The 23,949-nt window shown below is 38.4% G+C and overlaps 1 protein-coding gene across 1 annotated transcript; it reads right to left on the bottom strand.

Moving 5' to 3' along the window:
• Positions 1-6: 6 nt before the first annotated feature.
• Positions 7-23,266, bottom strand: LOC307150596 (uncharacterized protein; the record flags this gene model as incomplete). The annotated part of the gene is made up of 13 exons (XM_079857944.1): positions 23,119-23,266; positions 21,934-22,602; positions 17,871-18,665; positions 17,641-17,748; positions 17,360-17,498; positions 12,775-12,779; positions 5,249-5,917; positions 1,498-2,292; positions 1,259-1,375; positions 1,035-1,142; positions 780-918; positions 541-647; positions 7-20 (listed from the first exon to the last, which is right to left on the bottom strand). The coding sequence occupies exons 1-13, from the start codon at positions 23,126-23,128 to the stop codon at positions 7-9; spliced, it is 3,675 nt and encodes a 1,224-aa protein (XP_079714070.1). The 5' UTR covers positions 23,129-23,266.
• Between the last annotated feature and the right edge of the window lie 683 nt (positions 23,267-23,949).

Here is a 23,949-nt window from a genome sequence, read left to right as displayed (position 1 = left end):
CCAACCTTATGTGATGTACACTAAACATAGACAACAGTCATGGTGAAATCTCAACTATTTCTTTATTTTTAACTTGATAAAATGCAATTATGTAAAAAGTTAAATAAGCATGATACATTATACAGACATCAAAACCATACTTTGCTGATACATTACATAAGCAGTAATTACTTTATATTATGATTAAATTTATAACATAAAGTAATATATATATATATATATTTATAGCCAATATATTTTGATATTATACAACAATATCAGATATTAATTAAAAAAATAACCTAGGCAAGGCAAGACAAGTTTATTCATATAGCACATTTCATACACTATGGTATTTCAAAATGCTTTACACAGAAAGGAATTAAAATAATCCCAAAATAAAAGCAAGGAAAATTAAAACAGTTATAAAGGAGTTAAAAGAGATACAAAGATGATACTGTTATAAAAGGAATTAAAAGAGTAAAAAGATGACACCTAGATAAACTTCTTATCTGGCAAAACACCGTATCATATTTTTCACAGCTGCTTGTTTTACTGTACTGTTTTTCCCATGTGGATAGTACTGTGTGTGTGCTCTATTGGCGCGCCTAAGAAATATTTGACGTCTCCAATAGATCCGATTTTTCGGTAAAATCGGACAGGAAGAGCTCTAGGAACTCAAACATATTAATAACTAGAAAAACATATTTAACAAATAATTGCAAATTAAATTGGTTTTAAAACCAATGCAAACTGGTTTTTAGGCATGCATTGTTTGAAGTTTGGATGCATTATCTGACATCTCTGGATTCTGTGGATCTTCTACTAGATCACTGAGTTCTGAGTTTGTTTCATATCCTGATGTTTTAGATGTGCTGTATTCCTCACATTTCTGAAGCCATCTTGTCACCATTGCATTTCTACTTGGACTCATTTCACCTGTATGTCATGAATATGAAAAAATAAATGGCAGAGAATGAATTTTGGCATGTTGTTAAACTAAAAAGAAATGTTTTAAGCAATGTGATTCATCATGTAAATCTACAATAACTCACCATATGATGCTTCAGGATTCAGATTGTTCAACATCACATCCAATATAATTGCATCCCATCTTCTTACTTCTCTCCTTATCTTCTCCTTGAGTTTGTCATTATCCGACACTAGAAGATGACACAGAAAAATGATCAAATGCAACATTAAGACAACATTTATAGAAGTCCTTTGCTGTTTGCAGCCTTAATATATCTATGGAAATTAGACAGAATTGCCAATTTACAATTTGGAGGCTGTCCTATGCTCCCGTCGTCTGACATACATCCACTGACATCCATCCCTGATTCTTCTAGCTTAATTTCTCTCCTTCTCTCCTCATTGGGTTTATCATTTTCCGACACTAGAAGAGGAAGATGACACAGAAAATTGCTCAAATGCAACATTAAGACAACATTTATAGAAGTCCTTTGCTGTTTGCAGCTATAATATGTCTATGGAAATTAGACAGAATTGCCAATTTACCATTTGGAGGCTGTCCTATGCTCCCGTCATCTGCTTTACATCCACTGAAATCCATCCCTGATTCTTCTAGCTTCATTTTGATCTCTTTACGCCTGTTTTGCACCTCCAGGTATATCAGTTTCATTAACTGGTCACTGTCCAGACTTATTTCCTCGTCATCTGCTGTGTCAGACACATGAACGCTTTCTTCTTCAACGCTTTTGAGACTGAACAGACTGTTTTCTGCCACCATCTCATCGATCTTCTGGAGCAGCTCTGTGACTTGAGCTCGATTCTTGTCTGTGTTGTCAAATACATGATATCTGTTCCTGCATTTCTGAATCAGCCACTGAAGCGCTTCACCTTCACTCTCGATGTGCTGCTCGATCGATATGTCTGGAAACCTGTCGCGCCACGTGAACAGAACTATAGTGTGTCTCCAGACATCTTCTCCAAGAATGGCCATGCGCTCTGCAATGATTCTTCTCTGTTCATTCTTGAATGAAGTATCAATAGGAATCGCCAAGATCAAGGCGTGAGGGAATTGCATGTGTTGTGATTGGCCCATGCTCTCCAGGGTTGTAGCCTGAGAAAACTTCGGGTTGGATTTAGAGGGGAAATACTTCCACCAGCTTGGGGTGTCCAACACAGTTATTTTTCTGCCATTTACATCACCTGTATAAGTTGTGCCCGTTTGTGATTTTTCTATCTGAGATATTTCGTTATTGAAGATGGTTTTTGCGGTTGCACTCTTCCCAGACAGAATCCAACCCAGCAGAACGATTCTCAGTTTAGAGAGCGGAGCCACAGCTTCTTCTCCAAAAAACAAACAAACAAAAAATAGAATTAGAATTTTATTAGATGTTTAAAGGCCCTTTTCACAAGATGTAAAACAATTATTTGATGTCCTGAGAGTGTGTATGTGAAGTTTTAGCTCAAAATACCCCACAGATATTTTTATATAGCATGTTAAAGTTGTAAATTTTTGAGGGTGAGCAAAAATGCACAGTTTTGTGTCTGTCCCTTTAAATGCAAATGAGCTGCTGCTTCCGTCACAGAGGGCGGAGCTTCAACAGTGAGGTGTCCTTTTACCTCACACACACATGCACTGAAAATTTCAAAAACTTTTATCCTTTTATGTTGGAGTCAGACAAAGATGGAGAGACTTGAGAAGAAGTGACAACATGTAGAAGCAACAGAACATTTCTGAATGGTTAGTTGATGATTTTAGATAGTTTATGTGTAGTTATCTTCTAGTAACTGATTAGCATATTCTGTCATGATAATCTATAAATCATGTTTCCGGGGGCGGGGTTTATGTAAATTGTAGGGTTGGTGATGTCACTAACCCGGGAGGAATGTGGTGTAGTCTCGACCAGCCGTTTGTTGTAGTCCTTAAAAAGCGACTTCTTTAAAAGCAAATATCTCCCTTTGCTTTGAACTTTGAGCGTTGTAACTTTGCAGATGTTGTTTATGCTCAAACAGCAACATTACACACTAACTAAAGTTAGAAAAGTCAAATCATAATCAACCACCCCTTTAAACATATTTAGGGCTTTTCACGCTTGAAATAATTAACCCAGGGTCATTCGAAGACTCCAGTAAACGGAATCCTGGATTATCTTTCTTCATGTTTGCTCATAATTTACCCAGGGTTAACAATTAATTCTGTTTCACACTACATTCCTAAACCCTGGGTAAACATCTTTATTTGCATATTTACCGTGTCAATGTCATTGATTGGATGACGGCGCATGCAATTTGTTAACATAAGTCAGCTCTCAGATTTCATCAAAAATCTCTTAATTTGTGTTCCGAAGATGAACAAAAGTCTTACGGGGTTGGAACAACATGAGGGAGAATAATTGCTGACAGAATTTTCATTTTTGGGTGAACTAACCCTTTAACAGCACAGAAGCGGTGCTGAATTAGAAGTGTGTTTACCCAGGGTTAAAAGCGGGGTTTAGAATGACGATAACATGAAACTTGAAACTTAATGAAATGTTTAGTGAAATTAGAAAATATGTAAGAGATCGTTGATTTAGTTATGTTGTATACACATTCTCATATCCATATATTTTGTTTTATTGTCACGAGTAATAATCTCAGGGTTTACTGGGTTTTACATGATTCTTTTTGTAGTGTGGTATTGGTGGTGGTGTACTAAAATAAACATTGTCACGTGTGTATAGCTTTCTTCTTCTCACAGCTGATTCCTGATGGTTTAGAGCAGGGGCCCCGAACCCACCGGTCCGCGGGACATTTGGTACCGGGCCACACAGAAAGAATAAATAACTTACCGTATTTTCCGGACTATAAGTAGTTCTGGAGTATAAGTCGCATCAGTCAAAAAATGCGTCATGAAGAAGAAAAAACATATATAGCCTAAGTCGCACTGGACTAAGTCGCATTTATTTAGAAATTTATTTCACAAAAAAAAAAAAAAAAAAAAATGTTACAGACGGGACAGTTCTCAGTTACGGACGTGAGCGCTCTGAAAACGGCACTAAAATACTGCTTTAAAACTTTCACAGAGACCTCAAACAGAAAGCACAAAGCCTGCCTTTAAATTTAATTTCGTTTTGTATTAATTGATCTTAATTTTAATCCATGTTTCATCAACCAATTGCCTGGATTTAATAAATAAAGAAGTAAATATATTAGAAAATAGATAATCATGACACGGAGGCGCCGGCGCGTAAACTGGAGCTTGTCTCATAAATTAACCGAAACTCAGCGTATAAGGTAGCCTATTCGCCTCACAGACCTGAGACATAGAAAGCTTGAAATGTCTACTTTTAAATAGAACAATTCAAAACGAAAGAAAACTGACTGTTCTCTGCTTATGTAATTCGTATGAAATGTGCATTTCTCTCTAGCGCGTTCACTACTGCGAAGATCGCGAGTCAGCATCATCAACTTCATCTTTGCAGCCGACACTGACACAGAAAAGCAGCCGACACTGACACAGAAAACACTTGTTTATTAGTAAACAATTAAAATGTCTCCTGCTATATTTCACATAATCATAATCATTAATTTCACAGACCTGTTAGTTTTTCTTTAAGAAGCCCTCCTGTTCTCCACTCATTACCTGTATTAACTGCACCTGTTTGAACTTGTTACCTGTATAAAAGACACCTGTCCACACACTCAATCAAACAAACAGACTCCAACCTCTCCACAATGGCCAAGACCATTGTGTTCTTTGTGACAGCTTTTAGGTGCTTTATTGGCAGCGCCACCCTTACATGTTACATGAACGCATCAGCACCGAAAACATGGAGATTTTTTTCTTTTGGGGGGCATTTTGTTTGTGTTCAGGCTTTCTCAGTTGTCTTTAGGCGCGATGTTACGAGGACGCTGCAAATAAAGTTGCGAGTAGGCCTACACATTGGATTCACATTTATTATTATATTTAAAAAATACCCCGGTTTTTATGTCGGTCGTATCATTTTATTTTGTTGTATTTATCCACCACACCTTAAAGGCCGGTCCGATAAAACATTGTCTGATATTAAACCGGTCTGTGGCGCAAAAAAGGTTGGGGACTGCTGGTTTAGAGGACAATTACTCAAGTCGCCCCCTATCGTTTCAAAGAATAGTACAATGGCGAGCGCGTCAAGTCCATAAACGCCTCGTCCGTTTGGGGAGGTGCGCGCGCAGTCTGCGGAGACATGCGCTGCGGAGCCAGGCGAAAGTATAAACAAGGCTTCAAGCATTGCTTAAGATAGCCAAACTTTTGACTTGTATATATGTGGTTTATACTTACCCATTTCTTTCAGCCGATCTCTTTTATCCTGCAACATTTTTTGTCTGGCTTCTGCTCTTTCTTCATTTTCATTTCTCTTTCTCTTCATCTCTAGAAGCATGTCATCATGCGTTTCAAAATGCTTGCCATTGTTTTCTGCCACAAGATCATTAATCTTGAAAAGCAGTTCATGAACTCCAGCACTTCTGTTTTTGAAATCAAAGATTAGATATTTGTCTCCACATCTCTGTATGATCTTCTGCAGATCTGGATTCTTCATGCGCTGATCACTGTGTTTGTCCTTCAGTGAATCGGCTCGTGTGAAGAGCACTATAGTGTGTTTCCAGATTCTCTCACCAAACAGACTGAAGTGCTTCTCAATGCTCAGTCTGTTTTCTGCAGTGAAAGGCAAACTGAGATTAATGACCAGCAGAAACACATGAGGTCCCGGTGGACACTTGAAAACACTGCAAACCAGTTCCTGTTTGACGACATCTGGGGAATCTTGCAAACCAAAGTTCTCCCACCAGCATGGAGTGTTAATCAGAGTTATCTTCCTTCCATTCGCTTCTCCGTCTTTCCTCACAGACTTCACAAAGTGTTTGTCAGACGCAACTTCACCACCTAAAACGCTGTTTATCACTGAGGCTTTGTCAGATTTCTTCATCCCCAGAACAACGGCTCTTACTTCTGTCAGAAAAAAAACATGACATAATTTTTTTTCAATTTTATTGTGATTATTTTAATAAAGCAAAGTCTTAAAAAATAGTATCAAAATGATGATTCACAAATCGGATTTTTGGAAATGCATCTAAACAGTAAAATCAAATTTCCAGTTGTTTTTCTTTCTTATTTTTACTGCCAGTCGTGTCTAAACATGTCTGATTTCAGTTTAAGCTCATGTAGTTTTTATTAAAACATGCCAAGCAAAGTTTTCATGAAATAAAAACCTGTTAAACTAGAAAATAAATGTAGTTAATTCTATATGTGACACATTTAGGTAAGTTTACAGATAAAGAACTAAACAGTTTTGTTTAGAGTACAGAATGTATTTATATGGGTTAAAAATCAAAAGAAAATGACAATTTGACATCTTAAACTTCTTACCTTCTTCCATCTGCTCTGCCTCCTTTTTTTATTCAAACTAAAATCTGCATAAAACTAGCATAAACTATGGGTGGAAATCATTCAAGTAAAAAACTAGAGCAAAAATTCAAACTACGAACTAGAAAAATCAAATAAAATGTACAAGAGCATATACGCGCGTGACATTCAGGTGCTCAGAGGCAAACGAGTAAGTGCGTATTAAACCTGTATCTTTCAAACCAGAATATCAGGTCTGATCAGTCATGTGGTGGTAAAAGAGGGATGGTTATTTGAGTGGAAGAAAACAGAAACTCCCAGAACTATGTGTTCATATTCCCCAAAGAAATCTCAGAAATGAACGTCAAAGAAGATGCTGTATCTATATGACAGGCAGAATAATAATCATAATAGGGTGAAGTCAGGTAAAGTTGGACACTTTTTGGTAAATTGCATTTAAATCATGGTAAATAATACATGAATGTATTAAAATTGTATGTGTTTTGTTTAAATAGATTGTAATGAAGGCCACTATGGTGAAATTTTCCCAATTTATGTATTTATTAACAAACTGATCATCTTTAAACACCATCTGACACCCTCTTCAGCAAACTGGAAGCAATCAGTTTGAGTGGGACACGAAAGTGGGACACTATTTTATGGTTAAAATGAACATGAGATATACAACCCCAATTCCAATGCAGTCGGGACGTTGTGTAAAACGTAAATAAAACCAGAATACATGCATTGAAAATGTGTGTCGCATTATGAAGCGCAAAATACAACAACGGAGACCTTCAATTAATTAATACTTGGAAGGATTTTTTAAAAATGCATTTCTGGAACTAATGCAAAAATTGTAACATTGTAAACTTCACTCTAATTCACCCTACATTCATACATTCATCCTAGCAGCACTCTGAGAAAAAAAAGGTACAAAAGCTGTCACTGTGGCGGTACCTTTTCAAAAGGAACACCTTTGTACCTAAAGAGTGCATATTAGTCCCTCAAAGGTACATACTGGTACCAAAAGTGTACATATTAGTACCTAAATGGTACATATTAGAACCCTTTTGAAGGGTACTGTCCCAGTGACAGCTTTTGTACCTTTTTTTCTGAGAGTGAATAAATGAGAGCAGGTTCACAGAACATGTACAATACTGATAAAGACCTTATTTTCCTCATCAACAAGTTCTGACGGAAACTTTTCTTCGATTTAACTGACAGCTAAATCATTTTTAGTTCAATCTGTTGACATTAAAGCTTCCCTTTTATTTAAAGTTTAAAGTGAGTTAACCCTTTGATGTTTTACATGCTAACATGATACTGTGGGTCATTTACAGTCATGCAGCAGCCAATCACAACACAGAATCACATGACAGGTTATGAATGCTAATCTGCATTTCGGCGCTCGACACCATCAGTTCTGACATTCTTTTCTAATGTCTTCATAATTGTATTATCTTCTTCCTCTTCTTCCTCTTCTTTTTAAATCTTCTAAAAAGATCTTCAGCACATGTTCAGTATTTCTCTACAACCAAATACAAAACAAATAATGACAAGAAAAATAAATATAGAATAGAATTAAAATAAAGTGGCATGTAATTAATAAAATAAGATAATAATAGCCTAATAAATTCATTCAATATATAATCTTTATCCAGACATGAACAGAACTCTCTCTCTGTCTCCCCCTTCTGGTGGTGCTGTCAAATATAATTATTTCTGACTCATTTACAATAACAGCATTTCTTTTTTCATCCATCATCATCAAACTTTAGTTTATTTCTAGTTTCATGTATTACAGTTTTTCTCAATTGCTAAAACACAATTTCTGAAACCTTGCTCCATTTTCTGAACACATTAAACAAAACCTCATCTTCAAGCACTATTCACAAAACCTCAGACTCCTCTTGCAAAATGAAACTTTCGCCTCAAAACAGTTTTACCTGTGTTCAAAATCAAACACTGCTCTCAAAACAAAGTGATCAAAATGATATACACTATCAAGCAGTCAGTAAACAATACACCAAAAAACAGAAAACACATTGTTCAAAACATATTTCTTGAAAGATATCTATTGCTATTCTAAACTTACCCGTGACACCTTACTGTACCATCAAAAAGTTCAGGGAGAAGTACATTTAATCTCAAAACAAATTTCATATGTTTCCGTCATTGTCTTTTGATGAACGAAAACATGTTATATCATAGTAGCTTACAGTTTTTCTCGATTGTTTACACACATTTTCTGGTACTTGAGACACAATGACCACAACATGTAACTCATTCACCAACCCCCTGAGACAATTCTGCTAAACTACAAGCACAATTCCTGCTTTACACTCAAATTGCAGTTCTAAAACACACTTTTTTTCAAAACACTACACACAGTTCTCTGCTTTTGGCACAATTTTCGTGCAGAAAATCTCTTGTTTTCACAAGGAACACACTGCCATTCAAATATGCACACTGTCTCTTCACATGGGCAAACACCCGTCACACAGTTTTACAATTAGCAATCAGAGCTTTAGCATAAAAGGGCAAAAGGTGAGCTCTTCAATGGAGCAATGGATGCCAACATTGGATTTTTTTTTTATTACTGTAACTGTATACAGTAAATTCTTCTGTTGTTTTGTATGAAGACCACTGTATGTACAACTTTGTGTTGGTTGGGATGTACACTGTGTACATTGTTTTTGTGGGAAAAATAAAATATATTCGTTACCGTGTATTTGTGTGTTCTGAGTATAAAATCATTATGATGAATGGAGAAGAAGTGTTTTCCATTCATCATAGTGTTTTACATCGAGAACATCAGTGTTCAACTGGTTCTTATAAATGTCTATTCATATAATGGTTTGTGTGTGTCATTTGAAAACAAAATACCATTTTGAGAAGAAATAACATTGTTTTGAATGTAAAGTTTCATTTTGCAGGAGAATTGAGGGGTTTTGCCAATTGTGTGTGTGTTTTTGGATTTGTGTGTAGAGTTCTGAGAATATGAGGTGTTGAAAACTTTTTCTTCGTCGAAGCAAGAGACCAGGAGACGTTGGGGATCACGTTCAAACAAAGTTATTCTTTATTGAGGACTTCGCGTTGACGCGGCTGCAGTTCTTCCCAAATCCGTCTGGCTAACATACTTTACATGGTTTCTTTATAGGTCTTTCAGTGGGCTGTCCTTAAAGGTGCTAAACATACACACAGCCTTAGAGGTAACCACTAAATCTAATCATCTAAAGACAATAGAGGCAATTGCCCCCAACTGACTTCCCCAAAAGTTATAAACACAAATGGTCCCGAGAACTAAGACTATGTAACAGTCACACACAGTTCAGCTCTTAGTTGGAAGATCAAAGATGGTATAAACAACAAATGGTCACGAGACCTTAGACTAGGTAACATTCACACACAGTCCAACTCTTAGTTGGAAGATCAAAGACTAACAAAACCCCTGACTATTACAATGTTTAGACAGCTGACTTAAAGCTGACTTCTGATCAGTAAATTGATGCCATCATGTTCACCTTGAATGCCCAATACAGTGTAATTCACCTTAGTTTTTCATGTGATGTTATGTAAGGAAGTAAGATCAGCAGATCTTAAACATATTCTTAAATTTGGATCCTTCAGTCCCCCGTTTGAGAGTTCTTAAAAACTCTCACAAAATACAAATTTAAACACAAAGTTAATTCTTGTAACTGGTGTAAGTTACAGGCACATCGCATATGTTCATTCTTGTAACTTGTGTAAGTTACAGGCACATATAACTTGCTCTGTGTTGTTCATCTGTAATTGCATGTTGACACAGAAACAAACATGCACTTAGGGTCCGTGAAATCTTACGGGTGTGCTGGACGTGAGTCATTTGTTGGTTGACACACTTGATACTAACAGGTTTCTGAACCATGAAAAGTTATCTTCAGTCATATTAACCAGGTGCAGCACTCAGATAATGGTGCAGGCTTGTAGTCTTGATCATATCGATGGATGACTGAAGGTTTTGTATTTCTGCGTTGTGTATTTTTTCTTCTTTTTCTTTTGTGATTGGCTCGTTCAGCAGTGGGTGTAGTTGTCTTCTTGAGGTTGTGGCTTCATATGCAGGTGAGACATCGTTGCATATGGATTTTTGGAACAGCCATCAAGTGTTTATCTGCACAGAGGAAGAAAGAAAACAAAAGACGACAGAGCAGTATTTGTCCAAACACTAGGGTTGTAGCAGTATTTGTTTAAACTATAGGGTTGTAGCGTCTGCTGCGGTTGTTTCATTCTTTCCCTATTTCTTAATTGATTTGACACCTATGGACCAGTGAGGTGGGGATAAGAGGGGGGATGAGGAAATCTTCACCACATGGCTGACCCCCGAGGCCTGTTGCACATCGGTTCTTCCATTGGCTCCGCCCTGGTCTGTGTGTCCTATTCTGTCCCTGTTGTGTGCACACTGTACAGTGTGTGAGAAAAATTGGCACATTTCCATTCTCCAGTGAAACATCAGTCCTAATAAACATCATTAACAGAGGATGGTTGTCTAACTGCAATATTCTGTGGTATAACATTTTAAGGCTGTGAGTATACTGAATGTCCCCCAAACAAAAGCTGTGACAGTCAATAAGTCTTTCATCTTTGTTGTAAGTTACTGGGGAGATTAAGCAATCACAGCCCAAATGGTTAACACCGCATCAAGTTGCCCAACGAGTTTAACGAGGAGGGGAGGGGCTGCTTCAGAATATCAAGCAGGCTAAGCAGAAGCTGAGTAACCTTATTTACATCTTTAAAATTCTTTTTGCTTTTCCTACACTCATTTCCAAAATGTCCGTGCTTGCCACAGTAAGAACAACTGGCTTCTCTAGGGCTTTTGCGTTTCTTTTGCTTCTCTGAGTTAACCTTAAAGCAGGGGTGGGGAACGTTGATCCTGGAGGGCCATTGTCCTGCAGAGTTTAGCTCCAACCCTAATCAAACACACCTGAAGCTAATCAATGTCTTCAGGATTACTGAAGTTGCAGGCAGCCAAATGTTTTATTCAGGGTTGGAGCTAAACTCTGCAGGACAATGGCCCTCCAGGATCAACGTTCCCCACCCCTGCCTTAAAGGATGCTGCTGCAATTTTTACTCTTGCCTTGACATCAGAGTCTCTTTCCCACATAGCTAAACTGTCCAAGTTGTCTTGCAGGGTTCTATTTGACCATGTAAGATCTAAGAGAGGCAATGCATTTCTATGTTCTGACCGAAGACCATCAGACCATGCACGAACTAGAGGACCATTATGACCTAACACTTTCTCTGGAGTGTCGGCAATTCCGCTGTAAACGGCAGCGGTCTGACAGAATCGTTATGTGTACTCACAAACAGTTTCTTTTTTCTCTTGTACACAATTGGTAATTTTTGACCAGTCCACGTTCGGTCCAACAATGTTCTTTAAAATTTTCAAAACACCTTCTCTCAAATCGCCTTTACTGATATGTTGCAGTTCGGAAGTAACAGCAGACTCAAAATTATTGAATTCAGATTCAGTTAGAATTTGTGACATCAGCTGTGTAACTTCCGGCAACGACATGTCGTAAAGATGCATTTTACTGAACAATGCTCTCCTAAACTCAGAAAAATTTCTTTGCACTGATGGCAAACTTTCAGCAAGTCTCTCAATATCTTTAGGACCTAAAGGTGTTTTGACTGCTTGTGGCTGCAATATGGGGGTTGCAAATGGAACTGTATCAACACCTTTTCCCTGAAGCTTTTGTCTAGCTACGCACACTTCAACTGCATTTACATCTGCATTGACATTGTCCTCTATACTATCAAAAGACTGTAAATCAGGATAGCTTTCATCTGACTGTTGGTCTTCTAAATCACATTTGGTTGAGGCTTTGTTATGGCCCACCTTTGTCTTGAGACAGGACATGTGAGTCTGCAATTGTTTGTTCTGATCGTTTAAAGTAGCAATTCAACGAGCTTGTTCTTGTGCAATGGATAAGCTAAATTCTCGGTGACAACAGATGATGCCTTTCAGATTTTTCTTCCTGATACATGCACTCAACACTTTCTTGCAATCTTCAATTGACCACACTTTCTCTGGATCAATGCCAAATTTCTTTGTTAAATTCAATCTGACTGGCTCAGTCACAATGGAGTCCATGTGCTCTGATAACAAAGACTTGAATTCACTATCTGTCCAAAAAGGTGAAATCTGTCTAGTACTTTTCCTAAACATTTTGTGAATTTCTGTTACCACAAACAAACACTAAAAACTTCTCTCTAGTGTCTACACAGAGGGTACACTTGTTAACACATCAGCTATTGTTAACCTTCCTTGCCCAGAGCAAAGGATTTCACAAATTATCTTCCCTGCCTACACTAGCACTTTACGCTAAAAAGAACAGAGGATCAACAGAAATAACTAGCACGTAAAGCTAATTCTTCTCTGCCTGAAGCAAAGGATAAACCAAAATATTAGCACATATGCTAACCGTCCCTGATAAAGCAGAGGATAAATCTTCACTAACTTTACAGAGGATAAACCTTCTCTAGCAATGTAGAGGATAATGCAATTTCATCTCTTAAAAAAAAAAAAAACCTTTTTTTTTTTTTAAGAGGATAAACTTAACCAAACCCTGCAGCTGTCTGTTAACTACTTCTCTGAACGGCGCAGAGGATATCAAACTTGTACTGGTCTTTAAAGGTTCTTTGAATGGATTGAAACTCACCAAGTCTTTCGTTTGTAGAGAAAGATTCCTTCTGGAAAAATTCAGTCTTTGAGATCTTTTTGGAGCTTGAAGTTTTTCAATCTGGAGGAAGCTGGAAAGATTCAGTCTGGCAATCTTTGTCAGATCTTTTGTTGAGCTTGAAGTTTCAAGGTTCCGTCTGGAAAGTTCATTCTTTGTTGAGTTTCAGTTTCTCCATCCGGGTCGCAGGCACCAAATTGTTGAAAACTTTTTCTTCGTCGAAGCAAGAGACCAGGAGACGTTGGGGATCACGTTCAAACAAAGTTATTCTTTATTGAGGACTTCGCGTTGACGCGGCTGCAGTTCTTCCCAAATCCGTCTGGCTAACATACTTTACATGGTTTCTTTATAGGTCTTTCAGTGGGCTGTCCTTAAAGGTGCTAAACATACACACAGCCTTAGAGGTAACCACTAAATCTAATCATCTAAAGACAATAGAGGCAATTGCCCCCAACTGACTTCCCCAAATGTTATAAACACAAATGGTCCCGAGAACTAAGACTATGTAACAGTCACACACAGTTCAGCTCTTAGTTGGAAGATCAAAGATGGTATAAACAACAAATGGTCACGAGACCTTAGACTAGGTAACATTCACACACAGTCCAACTCTTAGTTGGAAGATCAAAGACTAACAAAACCCCTGACTATTACAATGTTTAGACAGCTGACTTAAAGCTGACTTCTGATCAGTAAATTGATGCCATCATGTTCACCTTGAATGCCCAATACAGTGTAATTCACCTTAGTTTTTCATGTGATGTTATGTAAGGAAGTAAGATCAGCAGATCTTAAACATATTCTTAAATTTGGATCTTTTAGAGGCATGCTTTCAGAAAATGTGTGTAAACAATCGAGAAAAACTGTAAAGTGAACTCGCACAATGGGTTCAAGGAAAGTAATTTACAAATGTGTTCGATGCAGCTCGGTATACACAACAACTGAGGATATTAGAAGACATGTTTGTCGTAAGTTTAATTGTAAAAATATAGGATATCAACATAATGATGTCGTTTATATTTTTAGCTTCACTGCAAGTGTATGACATTTGGTATAGAAATAAACAATGGTAATTAAGTGCTTTTCCTAAAAATGAGAAAGAAAATACAGGGTATTAAAACAGTATGAACTACAAATAAAGTCAGTATGTGAGGCTAAATAGATGTGTTTTAGTCTGAATTAGGTAAGATGTGTGCTTCCATTTCAGTTTCAGCAATCCCTTCACTCGATTGGGATGTTCTCTTGTGTTCTGGACGGCAAGTGCAGTAACTGTAACATCGGGCATATTTTGTAGTATTAAACACATAATTATACCGACTTCATCAGGCTTCGAAAATTCTTCACAAAGAACACAAAGAATGGCCTTCTCAGCTGCCATAGTTGCAACTCTTGCGTCATCAGAACAGTGTGTTCAACCAGAGCCCGTCTACGGAGAGCCTGCCCACTCCCTATTAAGTCCTATTGTACCGAATTTTGGTTGTAGTACCACCAGAGTTCCACTGGGGGCGATCGCCATGAGTGCAGAATGAATGGGAGTCAATGGAGCTAGACGGCTAAATTTGTCTCTTTCACCCGATTGCCGCTGAGAAATCTCAGATCTGATTGTAGATTTTGCAAGTTCAACATGGATTTTAGGTCGAAAGTTGAATGAACGAGTACTTATGTCCTTTCGATTTCTTACAGGTTGAGTTGTTGTTGCCCATAACACGCTAGCATTCTGCTAATGATGTCAGCATTCTGACGTCATTGACATTTTGAAAGACTTTTTAAAGCAAATAAGTGACTCTAAAAAATCTAACACCCAACAATGTGTAATTTCTTTGCATCTCCTTTCGAATACAACATCCAAATTACTAGACAAAAAATTATATCCTGAGAAAAGTGGATTTTGAGGGGTATAGCGCCATAGACCTCCATTCATTCTGCACTCGTCCTGTGAGCGCCCTCATATGGAATCAGAGTGGAACTGCAACCAGTTCAGAAGCCGGAAGTGTAGTGAGAGTGAAACTTCTCGCCATATTAGACATTCTCTGGTTCAACGCATCACCGTTTCTGTTTAAAAAACATTGTGCAACGTTTTGTCGGGGCTGAACGCAGCCCAGGTCACACACACACTCCTCTCATGTGCAAATACTAATTGCTTAACTAATCACTAACCAATCACTGTTTTACTGTAGTATAGGCCTAAATAGGTCAAAGGTCAGATGATCTGTTTTGAACAATGGATTCCTGGGAGTTTCATACAGGGGCTATAACGGAGAAAGACCTGTCTCGATCAGATCCGCTGCTCTCTCCGAATATAGACTCCAACTGAAAGTGAAAGTGTGATGAGTTTTGCCCTGGATCTCTTTGAACTCACTATAAGGAGTTATCTGTTATCTCCGTTTGTTGGAGTGTCCAAAAGTACAAGTCTAGTTTGACCATCCCTAAAAGAGATAGTTCACCCAAACATGAAAATGAAAAGCTTTCTGACCCCCCAAACAGACTGCAACATTATTACCACTTTCAAGGCCCAGAAAGGTAGTGGGCTAAAGACATCATTAAAATAGTGCATATACAGTGGTTCAAACTTAATGTTATTAAAGATTTTATTTTTAAGTTAATAAATCTACAATGCATAAAGGGATAAAAAAAAAAACCCCACCTATTTCACCAGTTAGTTGTTCTCACTGTATTTTGAAAGATACAGAAAAGTGGACTTTATACTGCAGAGTGCAGGGAGCAAGAGAGAAGACACAACAGCAGTGTCACGAATCTGGTCCATGCACTTCCGGTTGGTCACCACCAGAGGTCACACACTTACAGCACGGACTCTTGCACTACACTACAATCCCCATCATTATTTGCATTGACCAATAGATTAAATACATATAGAATAGATTGAATTTTCATAGATTCGTACACATTTAATGATGCATGTGATAAAGGAAAGAGGCGAATTTAACAGTCATACTAATAGTCTAGACTAATAGTCTCTTCTTGGTCTGACTGATGTTAAATCTGCTCCTGTCATGACAAACACACCGCCTGACAGACCAACACTGAACCAGAGCCCGTCTACGGAGAGCCTTGGCACTTCCTATTAGCCCCATAGTATCGATCTTGGTTGCAGTTCCATTTTAATTCCACTGGAGATGATCGCGGGTGACTGCAGACTGAATGGGAGTCTATGGAGCTAGAAGGCTAAATGTATCTCTTTCTCCTGCTTGTCGTTGACGTTGAATCAACGTAGATTTTATTGTTGATTCCGCAAGTTCAATTTAGATTATAGTCCAAAAGTTGAATGAACGAGTACTTATGTCCTTTCGATTTCTTACAGGTTGAGTTGTTGTTACATTCTCTGACTGAACCTCTAAGACTTCAAAATAAAAGTCCCAGAAGAGAATACTACTTCCAAAATAAAAGTCCCAAAAGAAAATACTACTTTCAAAATAAAAATCCCAGAAGAGAAACCAACTTTTAAAATAAATGTCACAGGAGAACAGATAACTTACTGTTTATTTACATTCAGTATCAGTCATTTCAAAAGGAATCCTGTACATTTGGCCATTCAATAGCTTTGTTTGACAAAAAAACAAAAAAAAAAACAAAGTTTTAGGATGTCACTGACAACCTTATGTGATGTACATTAAACATAGACAACAGTCATTGTGAAATCTCAACAATTTCTTTATTTTTAACTTCATAAAATGCAATTATGTAAAAAAGTTCAACAAGCATGATACATTATACAGACATCAAAACCATACTTTGCTGATACGTCACATAAGCAGTCATTACTTTATATTATGATGAAATTTATAACGTAAAGTAATATATATACATAGCCTATATATTTTGATATTTTACAACAATATCAGATATTAATAAAAAAAATAGCCTGCATGGCAAGGCAAGTTTATTCATATAGCACAATTCATACACTATGGTAATTCAAAGTGCTTTACACATAATAAAATGAATTAAAAGAGATGTAAAGATTATACAGTTATAAAAGGAATTAAAAGAGTAAAAAGATGAAACATAAACTTCTCATCTGGCAAAACACTGGTGTATCATATTTTTCACAGCTGCTTGTTTTACTGTGAGATTTTCCCATGTTGATTGTACTGTGTCTGTGCTCTTTTGGCGCGCCTAAGAAATCTATTTGACGTCTCCAATAGATCCGATTTTTCCCTAAAATCGGACAGGAAGAGCTCTAGGAACTCAAACATATTAATAACTAGAAAAACACATTTAAAAAATAATTTTGCTAAATAAATTGGTTTTAAAACCAATGCAAACTGTTTTTTAGGCATGCATTGTTTGAAGATTGGATGCATTATCTGACATCTCTGGATTATGTGGGTCTTCTTCTAGATCTCTGGGTTCTGAGTTTGTTTCATATCCTGATGTTTTAGATGTGCTGTATTCCTCACATTTCTGAAGCCAGCTCATTACCATTGCATTTGTACTTTGAATCATTTCATCTGTATGTGTCATGAATATGAAAAAAAAAATAAGTGGCAGAGAATGAATTTTGGCATGTTGTTAAACTAAAAAAAAAAAAAAATGAAGAAAATATTTTTCTTTAAGCAATGTGATTCATCATGTAAATCTATAATAACTCACAATATGATTCTTCAGGATTCAGAACGTTCAACATCCCATCCAATATAATTGCTTCCCATCTTATTACTTCTCTCCTTATCTTCTCCTTGAGTTTATCATTATCCGACACTAGAAGAGGAAGATGACACAGAAAAGTGCTTAAATGCAACATTAAGACAGCATCTATAGAAGTCCTTTGCTGTTTGCAGCTATAAAAAGTCTATGGAAATTAGACAGAATTGCCAATTTACCATTTGGAGGATGTTCTATGCTCCAGTCGTCTGCTAAACATCCACTGAAATCCATCCCTAATTCTTCTAGCTTCATTTTGATCTCTTTACGCCTGTTTTTCATCTCCAGGTACATCAGTTTCATTAACTGGTCACTGTTCAGACTTATTTCCTCGCCATGTTGTGTGTCAGACACATGAACGCTTTCTTCTGCAGCACATTGAGTTTTGAGACTGAACAGACTGTTTTCTGTCGCCATCTCATCGATCTTCTGGAGCAGCTCTGTGATTTGAGCTCGATTATTCTTGTCTGTGTTGTCAAACACATGATATCTGTTCCTGCATTTCTCAATCAGCCACTGAAGTGCTTCACCTTCACTCTCGATGTGCTGCTCGACTGATATGTCTGGAAACCTGTCGCCCCACGTGAACAGAACTATAGTGTGTCTCCAGACGTCTGCTCCGAGAATTGCCATATAGTTTACAATGATTCTTTTCTGTTCATTCTTGAATGAAGTATCAATAGGAATCGCCAAGATCATGGCATGAGGGAATTGCATGTGTTGTGATTGGCCCATGCTCTCCAGGGTTGTAGCCTGAGAAAACTTCGGGTTGAATTTAGAGGAGAAATACTTCCACCAGCTTGGGGTGTCCAACACAGTTATTTCTCTGCCATTTACATCACCTGTATAACTTGTGCCCGTTTGCACTGTTTCTATCTGAGATATTTTGTTATTGAAGATGGTGTTTGCGGTTGCACTCTTCCCAGACAGAACCCAACCCATCAGCACGATTCTCAGTTTAGAGAGCGGAGTCACTTTTTCCAAAAAAGCAAACAAACAAAAAAATAGAATTAGAATTTTAGAATTTTATTAGATGTTTAAAGGCCCTTTTCACAAGATGTAAAAAAGTCTCTGATGTCCTGAGAGTGTGTATGTGAAGTTTTAGCTCAAAATACCCCACAGATATTTTTATATAGCATGTTAAATTGTCACTTTTTGAGGGTGAAGAAAACGCACTGTTTTCTTGTCTGTCCCTTTAAATGCAAATGAGCTGCTGCTCCCGACACAGGGGGCGGAGCTTCAACAGCTTGTGTCCTTTTGCCTCACACAGACATGAACTGAAAATGTCAAAAACTTTTAGGCTTTTATGTTCAAACCGGAGTCAGACAAAGATGGAGAGACTCAAGAAGAAGTGACAACATGTAGAAGCAACAGAACATTTCTGAATGGTTAGTTGATGAATTAAAGGGATAGTTCGGACAAAAATGGTATTTAACCCATGATTTACTCACCCTCAAGCCGTTCGAGATGCATATGTCAATCTTTTTTCAGACGAACACATTTTCAGTTATTTTAGAAAATGTCTTAGATCTTTCAGTGGTTATAATGTGAAGTTATGGGGTCCACCTCCTTCAAGTCCCAAAAATGTGCATGCATCCTTCACAAAAGTAATCCATCCGGCTCCAGGGGGATAAACGAAGGCCTTCTGAGGGTAATCCGTGCGGTTTTGTCATAAAAATATACATATTTAAAACTTTATAAACGAAAATATCTTGCTTCCGGCAACGGTCGACGCACGTTCACGGCAGATGGATGTCAGCATATGACGTAGGACGTAGCGTAGGAAGCGTCGTGACGTAGAGCGAAGTATAGCTAAATCAAACGCTACGTCCTACGTCATATGCCGACATCCATCTGCCGTGAATGCGTGTCGAACGTTGCCGGAAGCCAGATATTTTCGTTTATGAAGTTTTAAATATGTATATAATATCATCCTGGCTCAGGAGAGCCAAAACCTTTTTACTTTTGCCCTGGGTTTTTGAGACTTGCCCTCATCAGCACCATCGATGACGTGAGTCTAAGCACCTTGTTCCGGATCGGGGCCACTTTCAACCATCTACTCGACTCCCAGACACTACTGGACTGAGCTGGAGGGAGACCATCATCAGGTGTCTGGAGAGTGTTGAGTCCCGATCTGGAACACAGGCCGCCCCGAGGCTTTCTCACGTCATGCCTGCCGATCCAGAGTCTTGTCCTGCCGAGACCATCTGCCCAGAGCTTCCTCACGACTGGCCTGACCAGCCTGATCTTCACGTCTTATCTACTGAGCCTGAGGAGTTTAACTTAATTGACTTTGATACTGAGCCTGAGCTTCCTATCATTATGTCTACCGAGCCTGAGAATCTTCACATTTGCCTGACCAGCCTGATCTTCACTTTCAGTCTGACAAACCTGTTTTTCACATCGCTTCGTCCCCCCGGCTCCATTGGACTCCTCACTCCCTTCAGTTCCTCCTTGGTCCTCATTCCTCTGTCTCTACCGCGCCCATCTGTATCCCTGCTGCACCTCAGTCGCCAGAGCCGGTGGCTCCGCCATGTCCCGCCGGATCCTCGGCGTCGCCTGGACGCCTGAAAGTCCTCGGAAAGTCCTCGGCTCTCCGGCTCCACCCTGGTCTCCTCTCCCAACTGCTCTGCCCCCGTCAGTCGGCCCCCTGGAGTTGTCAGCCCTGCCTCCTCCATGGCTCCTCCGTCTGTCAGCTCCGCCCTAGCCACCTGCATCGGCTGCTCCACCCTTATCCCTCCTGCCTTCTGTCTGCCCTCACCTGCTTTTCGTCCTCCTCCTGAATCCCCTCCCTCCAGTTAGTCCTTCTACGGCACGAGGACGTGCCTACCGGGAGGGGGGAGTTCTGTCACAGTTATGTTCTCTTTAGTTTGTTTTCATTGGACTTGTCTGCCTGTCTTGTCACGCTTCTTCATTATCAGTTAAGTTGTATCACCTGTCTAGTAATCATCATCATCCACCATCATCCACATCACCTGTGTTCAGTTAATCAGTGTTCATCTGTGTTTGTATTTAAGTTCCTTCAGTTCAGTCAGTCTTTGTCTGTTATAAGTCGTATTTAGTGTGTGTTTGTATCCTGCCTGTCTGTACCTGTTGTATTGGAGCCTTTTGCCTTTTCGCTTTCTGCCTGAACCACACCCTGACAATATTATTGCTGTCTGTAGGCCTACTATAAATTTATACTGAACAGACTTTGGACTATAAAGGAATGACACTGTCTTTGGCTTTGACCATTGTTTATATGCTACACACTCATATTACTATGGCTGCATCTGAAATCACATACTTCCCTACTACATAGTAAGCAAAATACAGTATGTGACAAAATTATGTTTGAATTCACAGTACTCATAAAAGAGTTGGTAAAAAGTCGTCGGATAACCCTCTGAAGTGAGCATATGGACACTTTACTATCCCATGAGGCCACGGGAGAGGATTTGTTGTGGAATTGCAATGAAGCGACGCAACTGGCACTGGTAGATCACAAGATAACGACAACATTGCGGATGCAGTACGTCCGAATTTCATTCATACTACACACACTCATACTAGATAGAACATACTTTTTTTTAGTGGTCGTGAAGTAATCACTTAAGTTAATTCATAATTATTACAATAGTAGGCTAATTTCTCATTAGAAATGACAGAAGTGAAACACATTGGTGAAAAACGTACATTTGCACACAAACTGATTACCAACCGCATCTTTCAGATGGCATTTTTATTAGCTCAACTGTCCCAGAATGGAAAGCACAGGATTCTGGGACATGAAAGGCAGCGATGGGAAATGTCTATTCTGCCTTCAAAAACTGTTCAGATGAAGGAATCTCAGGAGACGTGAAGTGAAGCTGGCACTGGATTGGGACGTGATGCTTTCCCACCTTGGATTGCATCCTCCGAAAGCAGCATTTTTAAGTTTTTTAGATGCAGCTTATGAATGGGAGAAAAAGTGTATTCACGCCATGTTTTTTATTATAAGACCGGCGAGCAGGACAAAATTCTCCGAATGTGGTCCAAAAAAGAAAGAAGGGAATACGGCATTAGAACAACACCAGGGTGAGTAAATGAGACGTATTTCACACTGTACACGTTTGGCACCACAATGCAGGATTAACAGCACAAAAGCGGTGCTAAATTAGAAGTGTTTACAGTGTTAAAAGCGGGGTTTAGAACGACGATAACATGGGGTTAAACAGTGTTAAAAGACTTTGACTTGTGTGCATATCTGTGCTTTATATTTACCCATTTCTTTCAGCAGATTTCTTTTATCCTGCAACTTTTTTTGTCTGGCTTCTGCTCTTTCTTCATTTTCATTTCTCTTTCTCTTCATCTCTAGAAGCATGTCATCATGTGTTTCAAAATGCTTGCCATTGTTTTCTGCCACGAGATCGTTAATCTTGATAAGCAGGTCATGAACTGAAGCCCTTTTGTTTTGGAAATCATAGATGTGATATTTGTCTCCACATCTCTGTATGATCTTCTGCAGATCTGGATTCTTCATGCGCTGATCAATGTATTTGTCCTTCAGTGAATCGGCTCGTGTGAAGAGCACTATAGTGTGTCTCCAGATTCTCTCACCAAACAGACTGAAGTGCTTCTCAATGCTCAGTCTGTTTTCTGCAGTGAAAGGCAAACTGAGATTAATGACCAGCAGAAACACATGAGGTCCCGGTGGACACTTGAAGACACTGCAAACCAGTTCCTGTTTGACGACATCTGGGGAATCTTGCAAACCAAAGTTCTCCCACCAGCATGGAGTGTTAATCAGAGTTATCTTCCTTCCATTCGCTTCTCCGTCATTCCTCACAGACTTCACAAAGTGTTTGTCAGACACAACTTCACCACCTAAAACGCTGTTTATCACCGAGGCTTTGTCAGATTTCTTCATCCCCAGAACGACGGCTCTTACTTCTGTCAGAAAAAAAACATGATATCATTTTTGATATCAAAATGATGATTCACACTCAAAATTCAAAAAGTAAATTTTAGTAGTAAAATAAACAACTTAACTTTTTGATTTTTAGTTTTGATTCTTGTTTTAAATTAATAGAACACACACAAAAATAAGTTACAAAACATCCAACTATCCAAATTAAATTGGATTTTTGGAAATTTTCAAATTATAAATTTGAGGTGTAAATTTCCAGTTGTTTTTCTTTCTTTTTTTTAAACTGGCAGTCGAGTCTAAACATGTTTGATTTCAGTTTAAGCTCATGTGGTTTTATTAAAACGTGCAAAAGCAAAGTTTTCATGAAATAAAAACCTGTTAAAGTAGAAAATAAATGCTCCGGAGCGAGGCATGTAGTTAAAACTATACGTGACATATTTAAGTAAGTTCACAGATAAAGAACTAAACAGAGTACAGAATGTATTCATATGGGTTAAAAATTGAAAGCAAATGACAATTTGACATCTTAAACTTCTTACCTTCTTCCATCTGCTCTGCCTACTTTTTTCATCCAAACAAAAATCTGCATAAAACTAGCATAAGCTATCGGTGGAAATCATACAAGTAAAAAACTAGAGCAACAATTCAAACTACCTTAGAACATATGCGCGTGACATTCAGGCGCTCAGAATAGAGGCAAATGAGTAAGTGCATCATAAACCTGTCTTTCAAACCAGAATATCAGGTCTAATCATGTGGTGATAAAAGAGGGATGGTTATGGTTGTAAGGACTGATTTTCCTGAACTCCCTTGCAATAAAGCCATAAAATGCACCCTGGACAGAAGATAGCAAAGACAGAGCACAGCAGGACAGACCTGTCCCTTATTTCTGCATCCCCCTCTCCCTCCTCCCTTCCTCTTCTCGTGACTAAAGTCACTAAAAGGTCACTAAGAATGTCTTTATATGTATCTTGTGAATCTATTGTTTTTCCTTTGTTTGGTATCATTTTAAGTGTCTCAGTGCGATTGGTAAAATGGTCTTAATTTCATTGCAGTCATTGGTTTAATGAGAAAGATTGAGAATCCTGTTTTCCTCTCTGGGTGATGTCTCTTCAAGATATCTCCCGAAACCAGGTGCTCTCCCCTGGGGTGCATGAATTGACCCAAAAATATTGATACAACCCTTTTGTTCTGGTCTGGGTATTGAATGCTAGGTGACATAGCAGTCTGTAGGACCCTTTAACCAGGATCATCCCCCATACAGTGCTGTTTCAGTGTCCGCCTGTTGGAAAACACTCACACGCCACTGTGTGTCTCCGTCAGGAATGCATTGCTTACTTTTAGAGTCACCTTTGAGTAATTGATGTCAT

This window comes from Squalius cephalus (assembly GCF_949319135.1).
Source record: "Squalius cephalus genome assembly, chromosome: 22".
Lineage (NCBI taxonomy): Eukaryota > Metazoa > Chordata > Actinopteri > Cypriniformes > Leuciscidae > Squalius > Squalius cephalus.
The sequence above is the reverse complement of the archived record's forward strand: the minus strand, read 5'-3'. Positions and strand labels throughout refer to the sequence as shown.